General features: G+C 41.4%; 1 protein-coding gene and 1 long non-coding RNA gene across 5 annotated transcripts in view; one reads left to right on the top strand and one right to left on the bottom strand.

The window, feature by feature from the left end:
• The window catches only part of SLAMF1 (signaling lymphocytic activation molecule family member 1), a 36,575-nt gene extending 34,404 nt beyond the window's left edge, over nucleotides 1–2,171 (bottom strand). The window contains exon 1 of one of the 2 annotated variants that reach the window (XM_033197151.1): nucleotides 1,783–2,171. In XM_033197151.1, the coding sequence (XP_033053042.1) occupies nucleotides 1,783–1,858 (76 nt within the window). In that variant the 5' untranslated portion in view covers nucleotides 1,859–2,171. The remainder of the gene's footprint in view (nucleotides 1–1,782) is intronic. The other variant, XM_033197152.1, reaches the window with a different exon arrangement.
• Nucleotides 2,113–21,060, top strand: LOC117075092. 3 transcript variants are annotated; one of them, XR_004433840.1, is made up of 4 exons: nucleotides 2,113–2,253; nucleotides 2,391–2,485; nucleotides 10,432–10,939; nucleotides 20,230–21,060. It is a non-coding gene; the product is annotated as an uncharacterized LOC117075092 (long non-coding RNA). The 3 variants fall into 3 exon arrangements; XR_004433839.1 differs by lacking the exon at nucleotides 20,230–21,060 and having other exon boundaries at nucleotides 10,432–11,221; XR_004433841.1 differs by lacking the exons at nucleotides 10,432–10,939; nucleotides 20,230–21,060 and adding an exon at nucleotides 4,867–6,945.
• Nucleotides 21,061–21,529: the final 469 nt, after the last annotated feature.

Below are 21,529 nucleotides of genomic sequence, written 5' to 3'. Positions count from 1 at the left end.
TATTAAAACAAATCTCATTGGGGGAAATGAAAAATTCACTTCACTTGGGGACGGGACATGTGGACTTTTTGATTTTTACAATTCTGACTGGGAATTAGAAGTTGAGCTGAGTAGAAATGAGAATGGGAGTGGGTGCCAGTTTTACAAGTATCAAGCTTCTTGCTTGGGCAAATCTGTCATGACTAACCTGCCCCATTTGCAAAGCATTTCTGCCTGAGTTTTATTGAGGCTTCACAAAAGGGTGTGTATTTAAAAATAAAATCACTGAAAAACTTTTGTGAAGATTCAAAGAAGAAAACATGCAATGAAGTGAGCAGCCTCTGATTGGATAGACTTGCCTTGTGAGGCTGGGCTGCTTCTCCCTGACCGGTGACTTCCAAAGCCTCAATGGGACCAGCTATTGGTCAGCAGTGCCTAAGATGCTATGGGCCAGGCTGGCCAAGAGGCAAGCAAGCACAGAGATGGAAAAGTCCAGCTCACAGTTCAGCACCATCACTCCTTATAGTCACCAAGAAGTGCTCCAAAAATGGTGCAGTCACAAATTGGTTGCAGCAAGGGAAGCTTGGCTTTCCCTGTGACCACTTAAAGTGGTTCAGTTTGGTTTTCTGAGCCCTGAGCTCAGTTCTGTCTCTCCTAGACCTTGGGAAGTATGACCCATGGGTCTGCAGATTCCAAAAGAAAGTGGCTGAGCAAGCCCTGTTCATCTGGATGTCTGGTAAAAGACACATCCATTGTGCAGTACCCCCACATCCCTGGTATATCTCGGTGCTTTTCCTGGAAAAGTCCATATTGGATTTGCGGTCTTGAAAACCCCAAGCTTAAAACACCCTGGGCCTCAGGATTTCCCCCCCTGTCCGTAATGCCACCTCTTCTACTCCAGGCTACCTCCCACAGTCTAAACAAATAAGCAGAAAGAGATTCTCACCCCACTCACACAGGCAGTCCAAAGTCCACTTCTTGCTTGGCTTTTTCTTTCTCAAATACCTTTTCTCATAGCCCTGATACTTCTAAACAGAAAGCAAGAGCCTGCCTTGGGAAGAAGATATCCAGAAAGACAGGAACAGAGTCCAGATCCAAAGGTAGCCCTTGTCTGGCCTTCCTGCTGGAGCTACTCTCTGAGGGTCCCCAATTTGCGTTTCCCACATACCGTAACCAGCCCTAGGCTCCAGAAATCCCAACTTCTTCCCTCTTGCTTTCTTGGACCTTCTCTTCCAAGAAAATACACACCAGTATGACCGCACTGTGGTCACTGCTGGTTATTAGCCAAAAGCCTGGAGTTTTCACTTCTACTCTCTCTTCCCACTCTAGCCAATGCTTTCTGTTGACCCATGCTCCTGGTTTGTCAGCCTGCATGGGCACAGATTCCCTCCTAGGGCAGGGATGTAGGGCAAATCATCTCCCAGAGCTCACTCCATCCAGCTCAGTCTCTCTAGGCTGGATCTTTGTCAGAAGAATGCCCATGTAAAACCAACCACTCAACCAGGACTTCTACCAGAGCCTGTCACCCTAAGACTGGTCAGAAAAGTGACTGGAGCTTTTGGCTTAGAGCTCCTCATTTCCTTGGAAACTGGGGTTGGTGGGATTGAGTCTTGGAAACCCAAGGGCCCAGGAACTCATAATGTTCCTTCCTCTTTGAAAGAGGCAGTTGAAACTGACAGCCAGTCCCTAAGGAAGAGTGACCAAACACAATCCCCAGCCCTGCACCTTCTCTCCATCCACAAAGATATGCTGAATCCAGGCAGCTAACGTGGGACTCAAACCATCAGGCAGATGAACACTCACCTGTTCCGTAGCTTGCCCCAAAAGCCAGGGAGAGAAATAGCACGAAGGTCAAGGCGAGGAGCCCCTTGGGATCCATCAGCCAGTGAGGAGAAGGAAAGGGTCCTGGTCAGAGCCTGGCAGCTGCTCACAGATGCTAGGCAGAAGCGAGCTTCGTGTCATGCAGTGCTGCCTTTGCTGTCTAATTTATGTATCAGGAACCAGCAGGTTCCTGAACCCGCTTCCTGTATCACCGGGACTTTTTCTGCTTGTGTCTTGAGGATTGCTCATCTCCCATGAGGCTTTAAATCACTTTTTTGTTCTCAAGAAGCAGGCTTCTCAAGAAGCCAGGCACTTAGCCTATGGGAGTCAGGAAAGGGGGTGTGTAGTCACCTCGGCCAAACCCCAGCTTTGGGCAGAAACATGCACCCCTGCTTCTTTCCTTAGCTGTCCCCAGGAACCGGATGTTGCAGATTATCTGAGCAGTTCTCTCCGGTAAGTCTTCTTGGATTGCAAAGAAAAGATGGTTTGTCAGATCACTCCTCAAATTTGGCAGTTCACAGCTGAACTTAGATGACTGCATTTTGATGAGCTCATAGACCTCTTACTTCTGTTTTATTTCATAATTTCAGATAACACCTCAACATGTAGTCTGGTGCGGGTGCCACTGTCACAGAGAGATGGGATAGGCAAGTGCGGGTCACTTGGAAGAAACCCTGTGACCCCAGTGAGTGCAATGTGGTATAATTTAGTGTCCCATGCTCCTAGTTTGTCTTCTCGCATGTGTGTGGATTCCCTCCCAGGCAGGGATGTAGGACAAATCTATCCCAGAGCTCCATCCTTCCAGCTCAGTCTCATTGTTGTGTTTGCTTTTTCCTAATTTTTAATGTCTGTGTGTGCACAGTAGGTATATATATATAGATGTATGGGGTATATGAGATATGTTGATAGAGGCATGCAATGTGTAATAATCACACGTTGGGTATTATTACAATGTGTGATTATTAGACACATAGGGTAAGCGGGGTATCCATCACCTCAAACATTTATCCTTTGTGTTACAAACAATGCAATTATACTTTTAGTTATTTTTAAATGTGCAATTAAATTATTATTGACTATAGTCACACTGTCGTGTTATCAAATACTAGTTCTTATTCATTCTTTCTATTTTTTTGTACCCATTAACCATCCCCGCTTCTTCACCAACCCCTACTACTCTTCAGCCTCTGGTAACCATCCTTCTACTCTCTATGTCCACAAATTCAATTGTTTTAATTTCTATCTCCCACAAGCAAGTGAAAGCGCGTGAAGTTTGTCTGTCTGTGCCTGCCTTATTTCACTTAACATAATGATCTTCAGTTCCATCCACGTCGTTGCAAATGACAGGATCTAATTCTCTTTTAGCTGAATAGTACTCCATTGTGTATATGTACCACATTTTCTTTATTCACTCATCTGTGACAGACACTTAGATTGTTTCCAACCTTGGCTATTGTGAATAGTGCTGTAATAAACATGAGAATACAGATATCTCTTCAATATACTGATTTATTTTCTTTTAGGTGTACACCGAGCAGTGAGATTGTGGATCATATGGTAGCTCTATTTTTAGTTTTTTGAGGAACCTTCAAACCATTCTCTGCAGTGGTTGTACTAACTTATAGTCCCACCAACAGTGTACAAGGGTTCCCTTGTCTCCATATCCTTGTCAGCATTTGTTATTGCCTGTCTTTTGGATAAAAGCCTTTTTAATTTAACTGGGGCTGTGTTGTATTCTGGGAGTTGCATTTATTTTAGAGTTTGTGTCTAACTTTTCATTGAGGAGAAGGAACTAGTATTGGCAGAAGGAAGATCCCGCCCTCTTTCATGAGTTAAACTATAAGAATGGGATACTGGAAGTATAACCAATGCTCACAGGGAGACTTGAAAGAGTAGGGAAGTGTTTTTAGAGTTCATTGTAACAGGTCATAGGCACTCTCTGATGGGCCTCCCCATGGGGACCAGGTAATAAAAGTTGGTGGGATATGTGAACTTGTTCTTTATCCTCACTGTTTTCTTCCTTCCTTTCCCCAGCACTCAACTGTCCTCCTCACAACTATTCCCAGTGGTGTGTGCTTGAACCAGCATGTACCAATTAATAGAACTGTTAAATTTTCAGGAATCTGGACCGGCACAGTGGCACGCCTGTAACCCCACCACTTGTGGAGGCCTAGGTGGGAGAGAACCTTTGAGGCCAAGAGTTTGAAAACAGTCTGGGCAATATAGTGAGACCTCATGTCTACAAAAATATTTTTAAAATAAAAATAAAAAATAGATTTTCAGAAAGCTTGTGAGGTGCTTGATGAACATGGCCATTATTAAACATATAAAATTAAATTAAATTATATAAACTTACAGTTAAGCTGGGCGTGGTGGTACATGCCTGTAGTCCCAGCTAGTTGGGAGACTGAAGCATGAGGATCCCTTGAGTCCAAGAGTTTGAGGCTGTAGCATCTTTATAGCAGTGTGAGAATGGACTATCATGATCATGCCTGTTGGCGTGGTTTGCCGCTGTATCCCCACCCAAATCTTATCTCGAATTGTAATCCCCATAATCCCCAAGTGTTGAGAAAGGGACAAGGTGGGAGGTTTTGGAACATGGGGGCAGTTTCCTCTCCATGCTGGTCTTAAGACAGTGAGTGGGTTCTCACAAGATCAGATGGTTTTAGAAGGCAATATTTTCTGATCTTGGCTGCAGTTCTCTCTCCTACTGTGATGTGAAGAAGGTCCTTGCTTCTCCTTTGCCTTCTGCCATGATTGTAAGTTTCCTGGGACCTCCTTAGCCATGTGGAACTGTGAGTCAATTAAACCTTTTTCCTTTATAAATTACACAGTCTTGGGTAGTATCTTTAGAGCAGTGTGAGAATGGACTAATGCACCTGTGAATAGCCACTGCACTCCAGCCTGTGCAACAGAGCAAAACCCTGACTTTAAAAGAAACTTTACAACTAAATAAATTATACTAAACAGAGGGAATAAAATATCAAAGCTCATTGTTTCTTAATTATGTTATGACATTACTGATATCTATGTTCTTGAGGTAATTGACATCTCTTATGTGTCTAGAGTGGAAATTAAATACTGGATCATTGGTGCTTCTGGACCTGTCTTCCCCACTCTGCATTCAATGGCATTATGTTGGGAACTTGAAACTGGCCATGATGAGAGTTTATGCCACGGAAATCAGCAAGCAATATAAATCAGAACTTTATTGTTTTGTTGATTGTCTAAATGTAAGAAAGTAATAGAGAAAACATAATGATGCAGAGTACACTTAAATGTGTGCTATGACTGTGGCCCTTACATTGGGATTAGCATAAAAAATTGAGGAAACATTTTTCCAGTATTCAAAAACTATCATCTGATTCAGCAAAAAGTCACTAGTGTCACTGATGAGCAAGTGATGTTCCAACATATATTTTTGTTGTTTCACATTTCTTTAACTTCAAAAAAGACATTAACCAACATTCATCTTGGAACTACATTCCTTTGTCAATTGTAACCACAGTTCAGCTGTGGATATGAATTAAGCCAATATGAAAGCAAGCAGCCTGTGAAATCAGTGGCTATATGGAATTTACAATAAAGGGGATTGTACATTTTACTAAAATACAATAAATTGTATTTTATAAATTGCATGTTACACAGTCTTCATATAAGCAAAATTTATAACAAACTCATTTACATATATGCATACATTATTTTTCATTATGGTTAACCATTTACCAACACACCACTGTTACAATAACTGAGAATCAAATAGTGAATGGCATACTGTCTACATATTCATAAAATATCAGTTGAAATAACTAAATGATGTGAGAATACTAGGATCCTGTAAAAATGGGAAACCAATGATCCAGGTCTGATTTCAAGACTGGTGTTCTCTCCTCGAGCTGCACGGCTCCTGGAATGCATGCTGTCTATTCATTTCAAACCATTCTCTCTCAAAGACAGACACTTATTCTCTTGTTTACTTTGCCCTTCCTCTCATTTCCAGAATTAGCCCTACTCCAGCCTCACCATGAGGCATCTCCACTCTGATCTCCGGGATCCCCTTTGCACAGAAAACTGAGCTAATGCTAAGCACTATCTGAAGAGTTTCCCTGTTTGGTGCAATCTAGAACTCAATAAAAACATACATTGAATGAGGGTCAGAAATGGTTTAGATGAAGGTTCTGAGATTCTAGAGTGGATTCTATAGAGTCCTCCCTGCCCCCAAATTCTTCTTCACCCGGAACGTCTGAATGTGGCCTTATTTGGAATAAGGATCTTTCAGATGTAATTAAGGAAAGAATTGAGATGAGATTATGCTGGGTGAATTAGAGTGATCCCCAAATCCAATGAGAGTAGTGCATCTTTATAAGAAATAGAAAAAGGACACACAGAGACACAAAGAAGATGGCCACGTGAAAAGACAGAACAGAGACTAGAGCTATGCAGCCACAATCCAAGGAACACCAGAGACAACCAGACGCTGGAAGAGGCACAGAAAGATTCTCCCCTGGAGCTTTCAGAAGGAGCCATGCCCTGCCAATATGTTATTTTTAGACCTTGGGCCTACAGAATGGTAGGAGAATGAATTTCCGTTGTTTTAAGTCATCAGGTTTGTGATAATTTGTTACAGCAGTCACAGGAAACTAATACAGGATCTGAGGGACAATGTGACTGACCAGAGATTTGCAGTTAGTACATCTAGTATACTGAGCTGCTTCCTTCAGCTATTAAGAGCAGATGTCAATAGACCAACAACAGAAGATACACAGATGATAGTGCCTTGTAGTTACAAAGTCGTTTTCAAAAGCCTTCGCATTCACTGCCTTATTTGATCCTCCTAACAGCCCTACTAAGGAGCTAGTGGCATTTGTAAGGCAGGATCTGGACCAAACTTGGGAATCCTGACACTGATCAGAGCTCTTTCCATTTTCCTGGTGAGTATTTATCACCATGAATACTCAAGAGGATAAGGAGGAAGGAAAGCTTGCTAATTGAACTCCCTGGATGCCTGGGGTCTCCACGTGTGTTATTTCATTAATCTTGGTAGCAGTAAGAAGCAGGAATAATTATCCTCATTTTACAAATTGAAGTATAGTGCTGCTAAATAACTTGCTCAATGGCTCAGAGCCAAAAAAAAAAAAAAAAAAAGCAAGAGTTGGATTCAAACCCTGGATTATCTGACTCCAGAGTCTGTGCTCTATCCATTCACCATACCACTTGCAATATACCGAGCAAGAATCTTAGCCAGTCTTCAGGCTTGTGTAGGCCAATGGCTCATTATCTGTGAAACATTCCTTCCAGCACAGGCCACAGTGTGGGCAATAGGAGAATCCTAGGTGAGCACTGTTTCCTGTCCTAGCCTCCCATGTCTGTGGCTCAGCACCATTCTTTCCCTTTGGCGATGCAGAGCCCCTCCCTGAGAGTGAGGAGGACTACTTTTCTGTGGAAAATAGCCTTCCCCAGAAAACCTCAAATGGGTTATCCATCGAAGACATCTCCCACCTCTTATACTCTTAAATGTGTCCCTAAGACTTGCCACTCTCTCTCCTGACACTATGGCTATGGGTGCCAATATCACCTGCCTGACAGTGTCTGGGCTGGACTGTTCCTGAGTGTCTTGGCTTCCCAGCCAATGGTAATCATCATCATAGCTTCTGACCAGAGGTCCCCTATAGAATGAACTGACCCCACAGAGAAGGGCCACTAAGGCCAGATCACCTGGCCACATGGAGCTCATGATGAGCATATTTATCTGGATAAGAAAAAAAAAAAAAAAAAACCTGCAAAACCAAAATGAAAATACAGAATTCCCCCAAACTCTGAAACCTCTCCTAGTAGACCTGATTGAAGAGTTTAAAACTGGCCTGGGGAAAGCACTGGGAAAAAACACCGGTCCGCCCTGCTGGGTGAGATGAGGAAGCCCACAGGGCAGATGGCTGACATGGAGGCTGAGCAGACTAGTCAACCAGATAGCCTTGTTGTGGCGCTGGGGCTGTCAGGGTTGAGGGGAGAGTGGAGAGAAAACTGGGCTTTGAAGTGGCTCTAGCCCAGATCCAGGCTCAGGCTCTACTCAACTCCTTTATGCTGAATGTTCATGTCTGCCATCAGTTCCCTAGCCAGATGGATGAGCTGAGTGACCAGGCCTGGGCAGGAGAGATGAAAATCCCACTGGCAGTGCCTTCTTCCCTGTATCCTGTCTGTGGTACTGGGATTGCCCACTGCAAGGCCCTCACCAGGTTTCTCACATCAGTGAGAAATTCAGACTTGCTTCAGGGCACTGGAATCTGGAAGTGGAGAGACATCTGAGGGTCTTTGCCATCTGAGGACTTCCTCTCCAAACTGCTGTCATTTCTACTGATGCTCCTCCATCCTTCCGGACCCCAGACCCAATATGTGGGGATCCCTCCCTTCCTGGGGCCTGTGCTGAACTGACTTGGAATTCTTCATGTCCCTTAAGGGGTGACTGTGACCGAGAAAGAGTCACTGCTTCACAGACTCTCTCCACAGCATTTTTAGAAGCATTCTTGGTAGGACTGGGGTGCTTCCTACTACCTTTCAAATGACTTCATGTAGCAGTCATGTAATTTGCTAGCCTGCTTTTTACTGGCATACATTGTTAAAGAAAGGGAAATGCCCATGCCACTCTACTCCTTCTAGGAAGAAATAGGGTTCAGGAACTGGTGACAGTGGTTATTCAGTCACCAGCCTCAGATCTTTTCTGTGCTCCAAAAACTGCCTCCCATAACCCTGGTCTTCCTTCTTAGACAGAGTGGTAGATACGAGAATAATTTGCAAAGTACCTGGAAACCCTGTGTAACCACTATCAGAAACAGAATTCATTTCTGTCTCTGAATAGTTCTGGTCCTTAACTAACCAGTCACCTCCCTGAGAAACAGAGACAGCTGGGGAATGGGCGCTGTGTGCTCCATGAAGTCATTGAACGACCCTCTGAGATACTCATGGGCCATTTATGCAGTCCAAAGCAGTGATTCCTGCACTGTCACACCAATGAGGTGGGCTGACCAGAAATGAGTCCAGGAAAGAGGGGAGAGCTAGGACACTTGAGCTGCTTGGAAAAGCTAGCTATAGGGTAGAAATCTTCAGTGAACAATTCTAACTGGAACCACTGGAGAGAGAGGTGAATAGTGGAGAGTAACTCCAGATGAAGCCCAGTGGTGGAATCCCAATCCACCTGCTTCTCCATCCACTTGCCTCTTCTCCATCCACCCACCTCTTCCCCATCTACCTGCCCGCCCCAGCACTGACTATGAGAAAACCATTCCATTGGTTTAAAATATAGTGACTCTAAACATCCTTTAGTGATATATTCATACTTACCAAGAATAACAAATCTAATTGTCAACCACTTAATGACTTTATCAGATAACACTGCTAGTTAAGAGAAAAATATTTAGGAATTGTGGTCTTTTTTTAACATTGGGGTTCCATCCTCCAGTAGTTAATTTTATGTGTCAACTAGATGGCATTATGAAGTGGCCAGATTAAACATTATTTCTGAATGTGTCTGTGAGGGTGTTCTGGATGAGATCAGCATTTGAATCATGTCTCAGGAAAGTAGATTGCCCTCCATCCAATTCATTGAGGGCCTGACTAGATCAAAAAGGCAGAAGGAAGAATTTGTCCCTTTTGCTTCCCGCCTGCCTAGTGAGCCCTTGTGCTGGGATTTACGCCGTCAGCTCCCCTGGTTCTCAGGCCTTCAAACTCGAACTGGAATTATACCACTGGCTTTCCTGGATCTCCAGCTTGCAGACAGCAGGCCATGAAACTTCTCAGTCTCCATAATCACATGAGCCAATTCCTCATAATAAATCTTTTTATGTATACGTATCCTGTTGATTCTGCTTCTCTGGAGAACCCTAACTAATATTCATCTCTTCTTTTAAAAATCACAAAAGTAATATAGCACTGAAGAAAATGTCTATAAAAGAAAGAAAATAAAATGTGATCCAGGTATAGTGGCTTCCGCCTGTAATCCTAACACTTTGGGAGGCCAAGGCAGGAGGATTATTTGAGGCCAAGAGTTTAAGATCAGCCTGGGCAACCTAATGAGACCCCAGCTCTACAAAAAAAAAAAATTTTTTTTTAAATTAGCCAAGCATGGTGGCGCATGCCTGTAGTCCCAGCTACTTAGGAGGCTGAGATAGGAGGATTGCTTGAGCCCAGAAGTTCAAGATTACAGTGAGCTATGTTTGTACCACGCACTCCAGCCTGGGTGACATAGTGAGACCCTGTAAAAAAAAAAAACGAAAACAAAAAAGAAAGAAAGGAAAATCTGCCATCATTTTTTAACCATCACAATTGCTTTCAAGTTTGCAATTTTCCAAACCTTTCTTTATAAGGCAGCAGACTGGTTCAGAACTCTGGCTACATGGTCAGATAGTTCTGGGCCCATGTCCCCATTCTGTTATTTATAAATCATCCCACCTTAGACAAGTTACTTAATCTCTCTAAGCCACGCTTTCCTCATCAGTAACAGAGTTAAGACGAAGAACAATCTCATAGGATTGTTGGGAGAAGTAAATGGCATGAATACAAGTAAGATGTTCACTGCAGCACCTGACATGTGAAAGCCGTTTTGCATTGGTGTCTATCACTTTTTATTGTTTCCTGCAGGTGGTCATGATTAATTAAATGGCGAACCCCATAAATCTGCAGCTGGGGATGCACAGGAAGTTCTGCTGTGTGGTCAAGATCAAGGACACTCCTCAGAGACATGGAGCAGAATGTTTCAGGCACCCTACAAATGAATGTCATTCCTGGGCATCTCTATTGGAGGCAATGATAACTTGGCAACATAAATTAGGGACAAAAGCACACTATAGACTATTAAGACCTTTTAGCAATTGAAGACAGAGAGATGGACTTTATGTAATAAGTGTTTTAATTCCCTGTTGTAAAAGAATTGAAATTTCTTAGCATAGACTAACATTTCATAAAGAAAATATCAGTGTATAATAGAGAACAGGAAGAGTTGTATATGTAAACCATGAATCAGAACAGAAAATGTGAAACAGAATGAAAATGTGAACTGAACCCTTGGCCACACCTGATGCAGTTTCACAGAATCCACATGTGGAGGGATTGGAAGACAATACCAAAATCACACAGTACAGTAAATGCGGTTAGTGTTTATTTTCATTGTATACAACACCTCTGAGGGTCTCATTCTGTATGGTGGGCTTGGTCACTTCAATTTATCTTTTTGCTTTATTATAAAATTTCAAGTAAAAAAATGCCTCTGGTTATCATCATAAGTAAACATCTGATAATTAGGCTAATCTCAAATAATAATTACAGTCAAGATGCTGGTGCCTGGGATAGACACCACGTGCCTTTTACTAAGCAGCGGCTTAAGTGAAGTTTTTTCTTGCCTCAGTGGGCTACTCATTCCAGAAGCACATTTGTAACAACAGTCACTGGGTTGCACCTAGTTTTGTATTTTTTCAAATTTAACATAATACGTTACAATGACTCACATGTTGTTGCCTAGTTTAATGAAGAACAATTTCTTAAAGAACATTGTGTTCATATCTCTCCTTGAAAAAAGAACAAATGAAGATCAAGAGATTGTTTAAAATGTCAAATTTTAAAAAGCATTCTATGGAGTAAAAGAACTAAAGATCGTACTCAGAGATACACACTTCCTTCTTTAGTTTTATTGTTTCTAAATTTTGCTTTGTTGAGCAAGATAATAGAGTTAAAACAACAAGGAGTATGTTTTATCTTAAGAAATTTTCCAAGGGGTGAATATGTCAGTTAAGAGGCAGCCTCTTTTTCTGTTGTATTTGTCTTTAAGAAGGATGGCTCATGGTGCCCAGTTCTGATGACAGAACCTGGATAAACACTATTAAAATGAACTCTTGTCTTGTCTTGGGCCCCAACTGGCTGGGATATTGTCCTGCACGCTCAGATGGCATTCTGAGACCCAGCTGTCCTTCTTGGATTTTCTTCCAGCCAGAACCTCCAGCGAAAGTTTCTGTGGAGCCATTTCCCTGCAGCTTAGAACATCTACTATTTCTCCTGGAGGAGACTCCCACTCCACCAGAAAACCCTTCCCTGGAATAGAGGGCTGGGAGAAAGACAAGCAATTACTGTTGCTTCCTATATTGTTTACTGAACTCTTTAAAATACAAGAATCTATTTTAAGAACCTGGGTCCTTAATTTGGCTTCCTCACAGAGGTGTGGTATATCATGGGAGTACAGGAAGATGAGAATTCTACAGCAGTACAGCTGAACTTTTCCATGAGCTCAGCACCAGGTTTAACCTTACTATTACCCACAGGTGATTCACAGATGAGGAAACTGAAGCTTAGAGAGTTAAATAACTTGCTTGAGGTCATGCAGTAAATAAATAGCAGACACAGCCCTTGGATATAATCTCTACTGCCTCTTACCACACTGACCCAGGATACATGCTATTGAGCAAAGCCATTATCAGAGCCCTTCATATCTAGGGGCAAGAAGGCCAGATAAGGAGAGATCAGGGAAAGAGAATAGCGGTGGTCCTATGCCCTCCTTTTATGACATATTTTCTAAGCTCTTGCCCCATATCCTAATCTACTTATCATTAAGGATTTTTGACTCTTGATTTCCCTTAGTCTTTCCCGTCTTCTTAGAAACTGCCCCAGCCTTCACCTGGGGCTTTCTCTTTCTCCCCACTCCTTTCTGCCCTTTGAGTTGTCTCGCTCCCAGGAGATTTCTTGCCACTGGCCTAGGTCAACAAACAGACTCATCAGGGTCCTACCATAAGCATGATTCTGCTCTTCTTATCCTGAGTTATATACTGAGGCTCCACAGGCCCTGATATTTTTGACGTAAGACGGGTGAGATCCAAAATTGGGGCTTAGCCCAGGAGGGCTCTTGGCTTTGCCCAAGGAAGAATTCAAGGGTGAGCTGGTGGTGTTAAACAACGACTCGCAGAGCAAGGCTACCCCAATAGGCTGTGTGCCCAAAGTAGCAGATCAGAGGCAGTTTTGCACTCACATTTATACCCACTTTTAATTATATGCAAATTAAGTGACAATTTATACAGAAATTTTTAGGAAAAGGGTGGTAACTTCCTGGTGTCAGGTCATGGCCATGGAAAGGGGCAGTAATTTCTGAGTGTTGCCATAGCAGTGGTAAACTGACATGTTACACTGGTGTGTGTGTCTTATGGAAAACTGCTTCCACTCCAGCCCTATTTCAGCTAATCCTCAACTAGGTCCTGTGTCTGAGCCCTGCTTACACAGTCAAGTCCCACCTCCTACTTTACTTCCACTGTTTGATAGTCTCATGGCTCTCTATTTGGGATCTTAGATATTTGGCCCCACTATTGCCCAGCTCTGCTGTTCCTTGAATGATTAATGTTTGAACAATTTATACTGCCACCCAAAGAATCCGAGGGTTCAAGTTTGACCTTATGCTAATAAAATTTTTATGCCAAGTAAGTTTCTTTTTTATTTACATTTTAGATTCAAGGGGTGCAGGTATAGATTTGTTATTGTGCAATGCTGGGGTTTGGACTTCTACTGAACCCATCACTCACGTAGTGAATATAATACCCAATACGTAGTTTCCAACCCTTACCCCACTCCCTTGCTCCCCACTCTTGGGGTCCCCAGTGTCTGTCTATTGTTTCCGTCTTTATGTCTGTATGTACCCATTATTTAGCTCCCACTTGCAAGTGAGGACATGCTGTTTTTGTGTAATTTATTTAGGATAGTGGCCTCCAACTGCATCCATGTTGCTGCAGAAGACATGATTTCATTCTTTCTTACAGCTGCATAGTATTCCATTGTGTACATATACCACATTTTCTTTATCCAACCCACTATTGATGGGCACCTAAGTTGATTCCATGACTTTGCTATTGTGAATAGTGCTGCAATAAACATATGAGTACAGGTGTCTTTTTGATAAAACTATTCCTTTTCCTTTCAGTAGATTCCCAGTAGTGAGACTGCTGGATCAAATGGTAGTTCTAAAATAATTTTGAGAAATCTCCATACTGTTTTCCATAAGGGTTGAACTTATTTACAGTCCCACCAACAGTGCATAAGTGTTCTTTTTCTCCACATCCTTGCCAACATTTGTTATTTTTTCACTTTTTAGGAATAGCCATTCTAGCCGGTGTGAGATGGTATTTCATTGTGGTTTTAATTTGCATTTCTCTGATTATTAGTGATACTGAGCCTTTTTCATATGTTTATCGGCCACTTGTTGTCTTCCTTTGAGAAGTGTCTCTTCGTGTCCTTTGCCCACTTCTTAATGGTTGATATAAATGGATGTTTCTCACCTCCAAATGTTGAAATGTAATTCCCAGTGTTGGAGGTGGAGCCTAGTGGGAGGTGTTTGGGTCATAGAGGCAGATCACTCATGAATGGCTTGGTGTCTGCCCCACAATAATGAGTTCATGAAAGAGCTGGTTGTGTAAAAGAGCATGGCATCTCTCTCACTCCCTCTCCTGCCATGTGACATGGCCTGCTCCCCATTACCTTCCATTATGACCGTAAGCTTCCTGAGGCCTCACCAGATACTGGTGCCATGTTTGTATGGCCTGCAGAACTATGAGCCAAAAAACCCTCTTTTCTTTATAAATTACCCAGTCTCAGGCATTCTTTCATAGCAATGCAAAATGGACTAACACAATGGGGTTGTTTCTTTCTTGTTGATTTGCTTAAGTTCCTGATAGATTCTGGCTATTAGTCCTTTGTTGGATGCATAGTTTGCAAATATTTTCCCCCATTCTGTAGGTTGTATTTACTCTGTTGATTTTTTTTTCTTTTGCTGTCCAGGAGCTCTTTAGTTTAATTAACTCCCATTTGTCAATTTTTGTTTTTGCTGTATTTGTGTTTGAGATATTAGTCATAAATTCTTTCCTAGATTAATGTCTGCAAGAGTTTTTCCTAGGTTTTCTTCTAGGATTTTTATAGTTTGAAGTCTAACATTTAAGTCTTTAATTCATCTCAAGTTAATTTTTGTATAAGGGGAGGGGTAGGGGTTCACTTTCATTCTTCTGCACATGACTAGACTGTTTTCCCAGCACCATTTATTGAATAGAGTGTCCTTGCCCCATTTTTCACTTCTGTCGACTTTCAAAGATCAGTTGGTTATAGGTTTATGGCTTTATTTCTGGGTTCCATATTCTGTTCCATTGATCTATGTGTTCATTTTTGAACCAGTACCATGCTGTTTGGGTTACCATGGCCTTGTACTATAGTTTGAAGTTGAGTAATGTGGTACCTATGGCTTTGTTCTTTTGCTTAGGATGGCTTTGGCTAGCCAGGCTCTTTTTGGTTCTATCTGAATTTTAGAATTTTTTTTTCTAATTCTGTGAAAAATGATAGCAATTTGATAATAATTCTGTTAATTCATAGATTGTTTTGAGAAACATGGTCATTTAAATGGTATTGACTCTTCCAATCCATGAGCATGGAATGTTTTTCAATTTGCTGTCTCATCTGTGATTTCTGTCATCCATGTATTGTAGCTCTCCTCATAGAGATCTTTCACCTCATTAGTCAAATGTATTCTTAGGTATTTTATATTTTGTGGCTATTGTAAATGGGATTGAGTTATTGATTTGGTTCTCAACTTGAATGTGATTGGTGTATAGAAATGCTACTGATTTTTGTATATTGATTTTGTATCCTGAACCTTTGTTGAGATTATTTATCAGGCCTAGGAGCCTTTTGGAGTAATCTTTAGGGCCTTCTAGGTACAGGAACATGTTGTCAGTGAACAGATAATTTGACTCTTTTCTTTTTTCCTATTTGAATGCCTTTTATTTCTTTTTCTTGCCTAATTGTTCTGACTAGGATTTCCAGCACTCTACTGAATACGAATGGTGACAGTGGACATCCTTGTCTTGTTCCAGTTCTTAAGGGGAATGCTTACAAATTTTGCCCATTCTATAGGATGTTAGCTGTGAGTTTGTCAGGGATTGTTCTTATTATTTTGAGGTATGTTCCTTTAGTGCCTAGTTTGTTGAGGGTTTTTCTCGTGAAGAGATGTTGAATTTTATTGAATGCTTTTTCTGTATTTATTGAGATGATCATATGGTTTTTGTTTTTAATTGTTTATGTGGTGAATCACATTTATTGATTTGTGTATGCTGAATCATGTCTGCATCCCAGAAGTAAAGCCCACTTTATCCTGATGAATTGTCTTTTTGATGTGCTGCTGAATTCAGTTTGCTAGTATTTTGTTGAGAGTTTTTGCATCTGTGTTCATCAGGAGTATTAACTTGTAGTTTTCTTTTCTTATCATGCCCTTACCAGATTTTGATATTGGGATGATACTGGCTTTATAGAATGAATTGAGGAAGAAGCCCTCTTTCTCAATTTCTTGGAATAGTTTTAGTAAGATTGGTACCAGCTGTTCTTTGTACATCTGGTAGATTTCCACTGTGAGTCCGTCTGATTCTGGGCATTTTTTAGTTGGTAGTTATTTTTTTTTATTACTGATTCAGCTTTGCAACTCATTATTGGTCTGTTCATAATTTCAATTGCTGCCTGGATCAATCAGGAGATTATGGGTTTCCATGAATTTATCCATTTCCTCTAGATTTTCTAGTTTGTGTGCGTTCATAGTGGTCTCTGAGGATCTTTCGTATTTCTGCAATATTAATTGTAATGTCACCTTTGACATTTCTGATTGTGCTTATTTGGGATCTTTTCTTGTTTTTTCTTGATTATTCTAGCTAGCAGTCTATCAATCTTATTTATCCTTTCAAACAACCAACTTTATTTTTTTGATCCTTTGTGTGAGGTGTTTTTTTTTTTTTTTTTTTTTTTTTTGTCTCAGGTTCATTTATTTTTGCTCTGATTTTAGTTATTTCTTTTCTTCTGCTAGCTTCATCAAAAAAGGTTATAATTGCATGGTTGTATGTATATAGCTAAAGGAACATGAAGACAAATATGAATTAGAGCCACAGGGATTTCGCTCATTACTTGTATGACCTAGGATAAGTCATGGTGTTGGCGAAAATCAGTTTTCTTATCTATAAAATAATGCACTACAAGTTATCTCACATAGTGGATGCTATGATGTGCTGTTCAGATCTCCCCCTCAAGACCAAAGCAGTCATTTCCATGCAGGAAGTATTGGTGGCTGACAGCTCTCAGCTGAGTTCCTCCTCAGGAACTGCCCTTAGCCAGTTCCTTAGCCAGAACCCACATCAAACAACTGGGCCAATTGGTTGATGAAAGGATATAAAAGTCCAGTTCCCTTTTGCCTCAATTTGCAACAGCTCTGAGGGTCATTCCAGCTCCAAGGCTCCTCACTGAGTCAGCTGAGGACTTTGTTGCAACTGCATCCACAGCTCAACTTCTCCCTCTGCTCACTCTTACTTCCCTCACTCCCTCACAGGTATTAATTACATCATGGGCACTCCTCCATCAACTTTTCATACACAAATCTCCATCTCAGAGTCTGATTTTTGAAAACCTGAGCAAAGACACCTAATATGTTTTCTGAGTGTTAAAACAACAGTGTATTTAAAGTACAGTATTTGCTATATTGTGAACACTCAATATTTGCTATTCTCTTCTCTTCCTCATTGTTTTGATCTGTTTTTCTTTCATTCCTGCAAGGATACACAACCCAGGACTTCCCATAGGAGGCAGTGTCTCCCCTTTCACCTGATCAAAACTCCTTTTTGCACACAAATAATTATACACATTCTTGGAAAGCCATTTATTCTTTGATGGAAGCCACCAAAAGTTTTAAGCAGCTGAGTGACCTGTTCATATTTTTGCTTTAGAAAGATTACCTTGCCCAGGCGTGGTGGGATTACACACCTGTAATCCCAGCACTTTGGGAGGCTGAGGTGGGCAGATCACCTGAGGTCAGAAGTTTGAGACCAGCCTGACCAATATGATGCAGCCCCGTCTCTACTAAAAATACAAAAATTAGCCAGGCCTGGTGGCATGTGCGTGTAATCCCAGCTACTTGAGACAGGAGATTCGCCTGAGACAGGAGAATCACTTGAACCTGGGAGGCGGAGGTTGCAGTGAGCCAAGATTGCACCATTGCACTCCAGCCTGGGCAACAAGAGCAAAAATCTGTCTCAAAAAAAGAAAAGAAAAGATTACTTTGGCCTTAGTGTGAGACAGATTTAGGTAGACCTACAGGCTAGGAACAGATTTGAAGAAATGATGGGTCTTAACTGGAGAAGTGACAATGAGGTGGGAGAGAAGGAGGTCCACTGGAGAGTTATCTCATAGGTGGATTTTTCAGGGTTTGGTGACTAATTGAATGTGGACTGTGAAGGATAGTGGTCTATATACTATGGCCTTTAAACTTCCAGCTTAATTTCCCAGTAGATGGCAATGCCATTCTCTAGGAAAGGAAGTATAAGAGGTGGAGATAACTTTGGGGCAAAATTGAGAGCAAGGGGTATAAGATTATTTGTTGGCTTGGGATATGGTCAGTTGAAGTGTTTACAGTTCATGCATATGGAGAGTTCCAGGGGCTATTTGAAAACACAGAGCAGACTTTGAGAGGAGAAGTATAATCTGAAGGAAAGCAAACAAATTTAGAAGTCATATTTTCAACTCCTTCATTTCACCCCCAGAAAGCTAAGACTTAGAGACTAAAACTTCTAAGGGACTTACCATACAGCTAGTTTTTGAAAAGCCATGACCAAAAACCAAATCTCTTGGGTTTAGGTCAATGCACCCATATCCTGATTGAGTTTCATTATGTTCTATTTACCTTCATGGTTCCCCAATCTAACAATGCCTGATATAAAGCAAGTGCTAAAAACGTTTGTGGAATGAATATACTGATTGCCGCCTTCTTTGGTGGGGGTAGAGCTGGCCCCACATCTTCACATCATCACTGGAATTACACCTCAGAAGCATCTTGGAAGTCAGCAGACCTAGGGAAGTCCTACTTAGCCATGAAATTTGCATTTCCCCAGGTACCTCCCAACGCCTCTCCACTTCCTCTGAGAGCAAAACCTACATTGTTCATGTCACACCCATGGGCAGCCTTTGTGCTCGGTGCACAGACCTGATTGGGAAGACTGATAAAAGCAAAATAGAAAGAAGCCGTGATCTGGGTCATATGAGTTATATAATCAATTCCCTCTTATTTTACACTTGGGGAAACTTAGGTTAAGAGATCTAGTCTTAATTCATTCAAATTAGAGTTGAGAGCCCAGAAGAGAGGAAGGAGCATTTGGGACAGAAGAAGGCAACTAATACTTATTGAGCACTTACTGTATGGCAGACTTTATGTGGAATGATTTATTTAGGTTATCTCATTTAATTCTGATTTTAAAAATCATCCACATATGGAAACTGAGGTTTAGAAAGTTTACTTTTCCTGAGGTGCTGAAGCTGGTAAATGATGGTTCTGGAACTCAAACTCAAGGCTGTCTGCCTCCAAAGGTCATGCTCCTTCCCCTACACAATACAGCCTCCCAGAAGCTTGAAATGTGGTTCTGGGTACCAGGTATAAGCTTGAAGACCAACCAAACATGCTCATTCCAGTGCTCTCTCTAGGAGCCAACAAGTCCTCCAACATTGCCACCTTAGAAGGTCCTGCAAAAGTGAGTGGTCTAGGGTTTGACAGAGTCCAGAAGACACTTACGAAAATAAGATGGGCAGTGGGTCAAGTCCCAGGGAGTACCCAGTAGTATCAACAAAGAAAGGAGAATGTGTATTTGCCTTCTAGCCTCAGCCCTGCTGGTAACTTGCCAGATGGCCTTAGGCTGGTCACTTCCTTCTTGTCCTCCTCCAAGATTAAAGAAAATTAGGAAATGCAAATTTTATGGGCTTTCCTGCTGACTATTTCCAAGTTTTCTTTGTAGTAATCATTCCTTTCACAGAGAGGGTGGGTAAAGGTGATTATGGACCAGGGAGAGAATCTTATTCCTAAGAAGTGGTTCTTGGACTTTGGAGAGGCAACAATTGGTTTGAGTCTTAACAAATGAGTGGGAGTTTGTTAGGCCAACGAGGAGTGGGAGGGGATTCCAGGAAGTGTAAAAGTTTGAGCAAAGGCATTGAGTAAATTCGGGAATTTGCTAGCAGTTCAGGAAGGTTGCAGCATTCAGTGCAAAGGAGGGGCCAAACTAGAAATTGGACAGGAGAAATTCACAGAAACCAAGCCACATAAGGATAGTAGAACCCTGTAGGCTCTTCAAAGAGCCTATCCTTGAAGGATTTAAGTATGAAAATGTTGTCATTATTTAAACCTAGACTTTAAAGAGATCCTTCCGCTCTGTGTTCCTGCCCTCTGCCAGAGATAGCAAGGCTGACAGAGACTCTGAGTCTGTAGCCTGGGAGCCAGAGTGGAGAGACACATTGGACAGAGCCCGGCAGAGTCACAGGAACTTGTAGTCCTCATCTATTTGTTATTCATGGAAGCTTTCTCCTTTTCTTGATTGGATCAACAGGAAAATAAACTGTCATCTTTGGCAGATGATTCAATGGGAATTCAAGGGATTCAATGGGAATTCAAGGTTGAAAATGATAATGTACTCTGAGAACTCACAGGTCGATAAAAGGAGAGGCCTATACAAGGAAAGAAGAGGATGTGGTAAATGCAGAACAGACCCTCAGCATCTTGAAGGACCACCAAGGGGAAATAAGTATTGCAGACCTTTCATTAATCTGTATTTTTAACTTTTTGTTTGAAAATAATGTCAAAAGAGTTGCAAGAAACAATTATTATTAATAATAGTACAAAGAACACCCTTATAAATATCTTGCAGGGAGGGAGCTACAAGTTGGCTGTGACTGTGAATACCTGTCTGTAATGTTTTGCCCATTTTGCTTTAATGTTAGCTATCTCTCTCCCTCTCTCTTTCTCTGTCTCTGTTTGAACTATTATAGGGTAGGTTGCATATGTCTTGGCTTTTTATCTTAAATACATCAGTATGAAGAGTTAGGATAATTTCTTATACAACCACAACATAGTTATCACTTAAGTAAATTCTACATTGATAACAATATTCTTGTCTAACCTACTGTTTGTACTTCAGTTTTGTCAGTTGACCCTATAGTGTCCTTTGTAGCCATATTTTTCCCTCCAGGTCAGGATCCAGTCCAGTATCAGGTATTCCATTTAGCTGTTGTATCTCTTTAATATCCTTCAACTGGAACATTTCCATAGCTATATCTTCTCTTTTATGACATGGATATATTTGAAGAATGCAATTTTCCCACCCTTTCTTTTTTTTTTTTTTTTTGAGACGGAGTCTCATTCTGTCACCCAGGCTGGAGTGCTGTGGTGCAGTCTCGGCTCACTGCAACCTCTGCCTCCTGGGTTCAAGCGATTTTTCTGCCTCAGCCTCCTGAGTAGCTGGGATTACAGGCATGCACCACCACACCTGGCTAACTTTTTTGTATTTTTGTAGAGACAGAGTTTCACCATGTTGGTCAGGCTGGTCTCAAACTCCTGACCTCAGGATTCGCCTGCCTCAGCCTCCCAAAGTCCTGGGATTACAGCCTCTCTTTTTTAATAGCAAATTCCTCACTTGGGGTTTTTTGGTATTTCCTTACAACTAGATTCACATTATGCATTCCCAGACTAGGTATTACACAAGTGATGTTGTAATCTCAAGGTATCACATCTAGAGACCCTTGATGTCTTCTCATTGATAATGTTAATTTTGATCACTTGGCCAACACATTGCCAGATTTCTGTATTGTATAGTTACTTTTTCTTTTTCCATTTTAACTAATAACTATATATTGGCATACAGTGGAAGGCCATGCA

Source organism: Trachypithecus francoisi, unplaced genomic scaffold, assembly GCF_009764315.1.
Source record: "Trachypithecus francoisi isolate TF-2019V2 unplaced genomic scaffold, Tfra_2.0 Lachesis_group5, whole genome shotgun sequence".
In the NCBI taxonomy this organism is placed as follows: domain Eukaryota; kingdom Metazoa; phylum Chordata; class Mammalia; order Primates; family Cercopithecidae; genus Trachypithecus; species Trachypithecus francoisi.
This window is presented reverse-complemented; position numbering and strand designations above follow the sequence as displayed.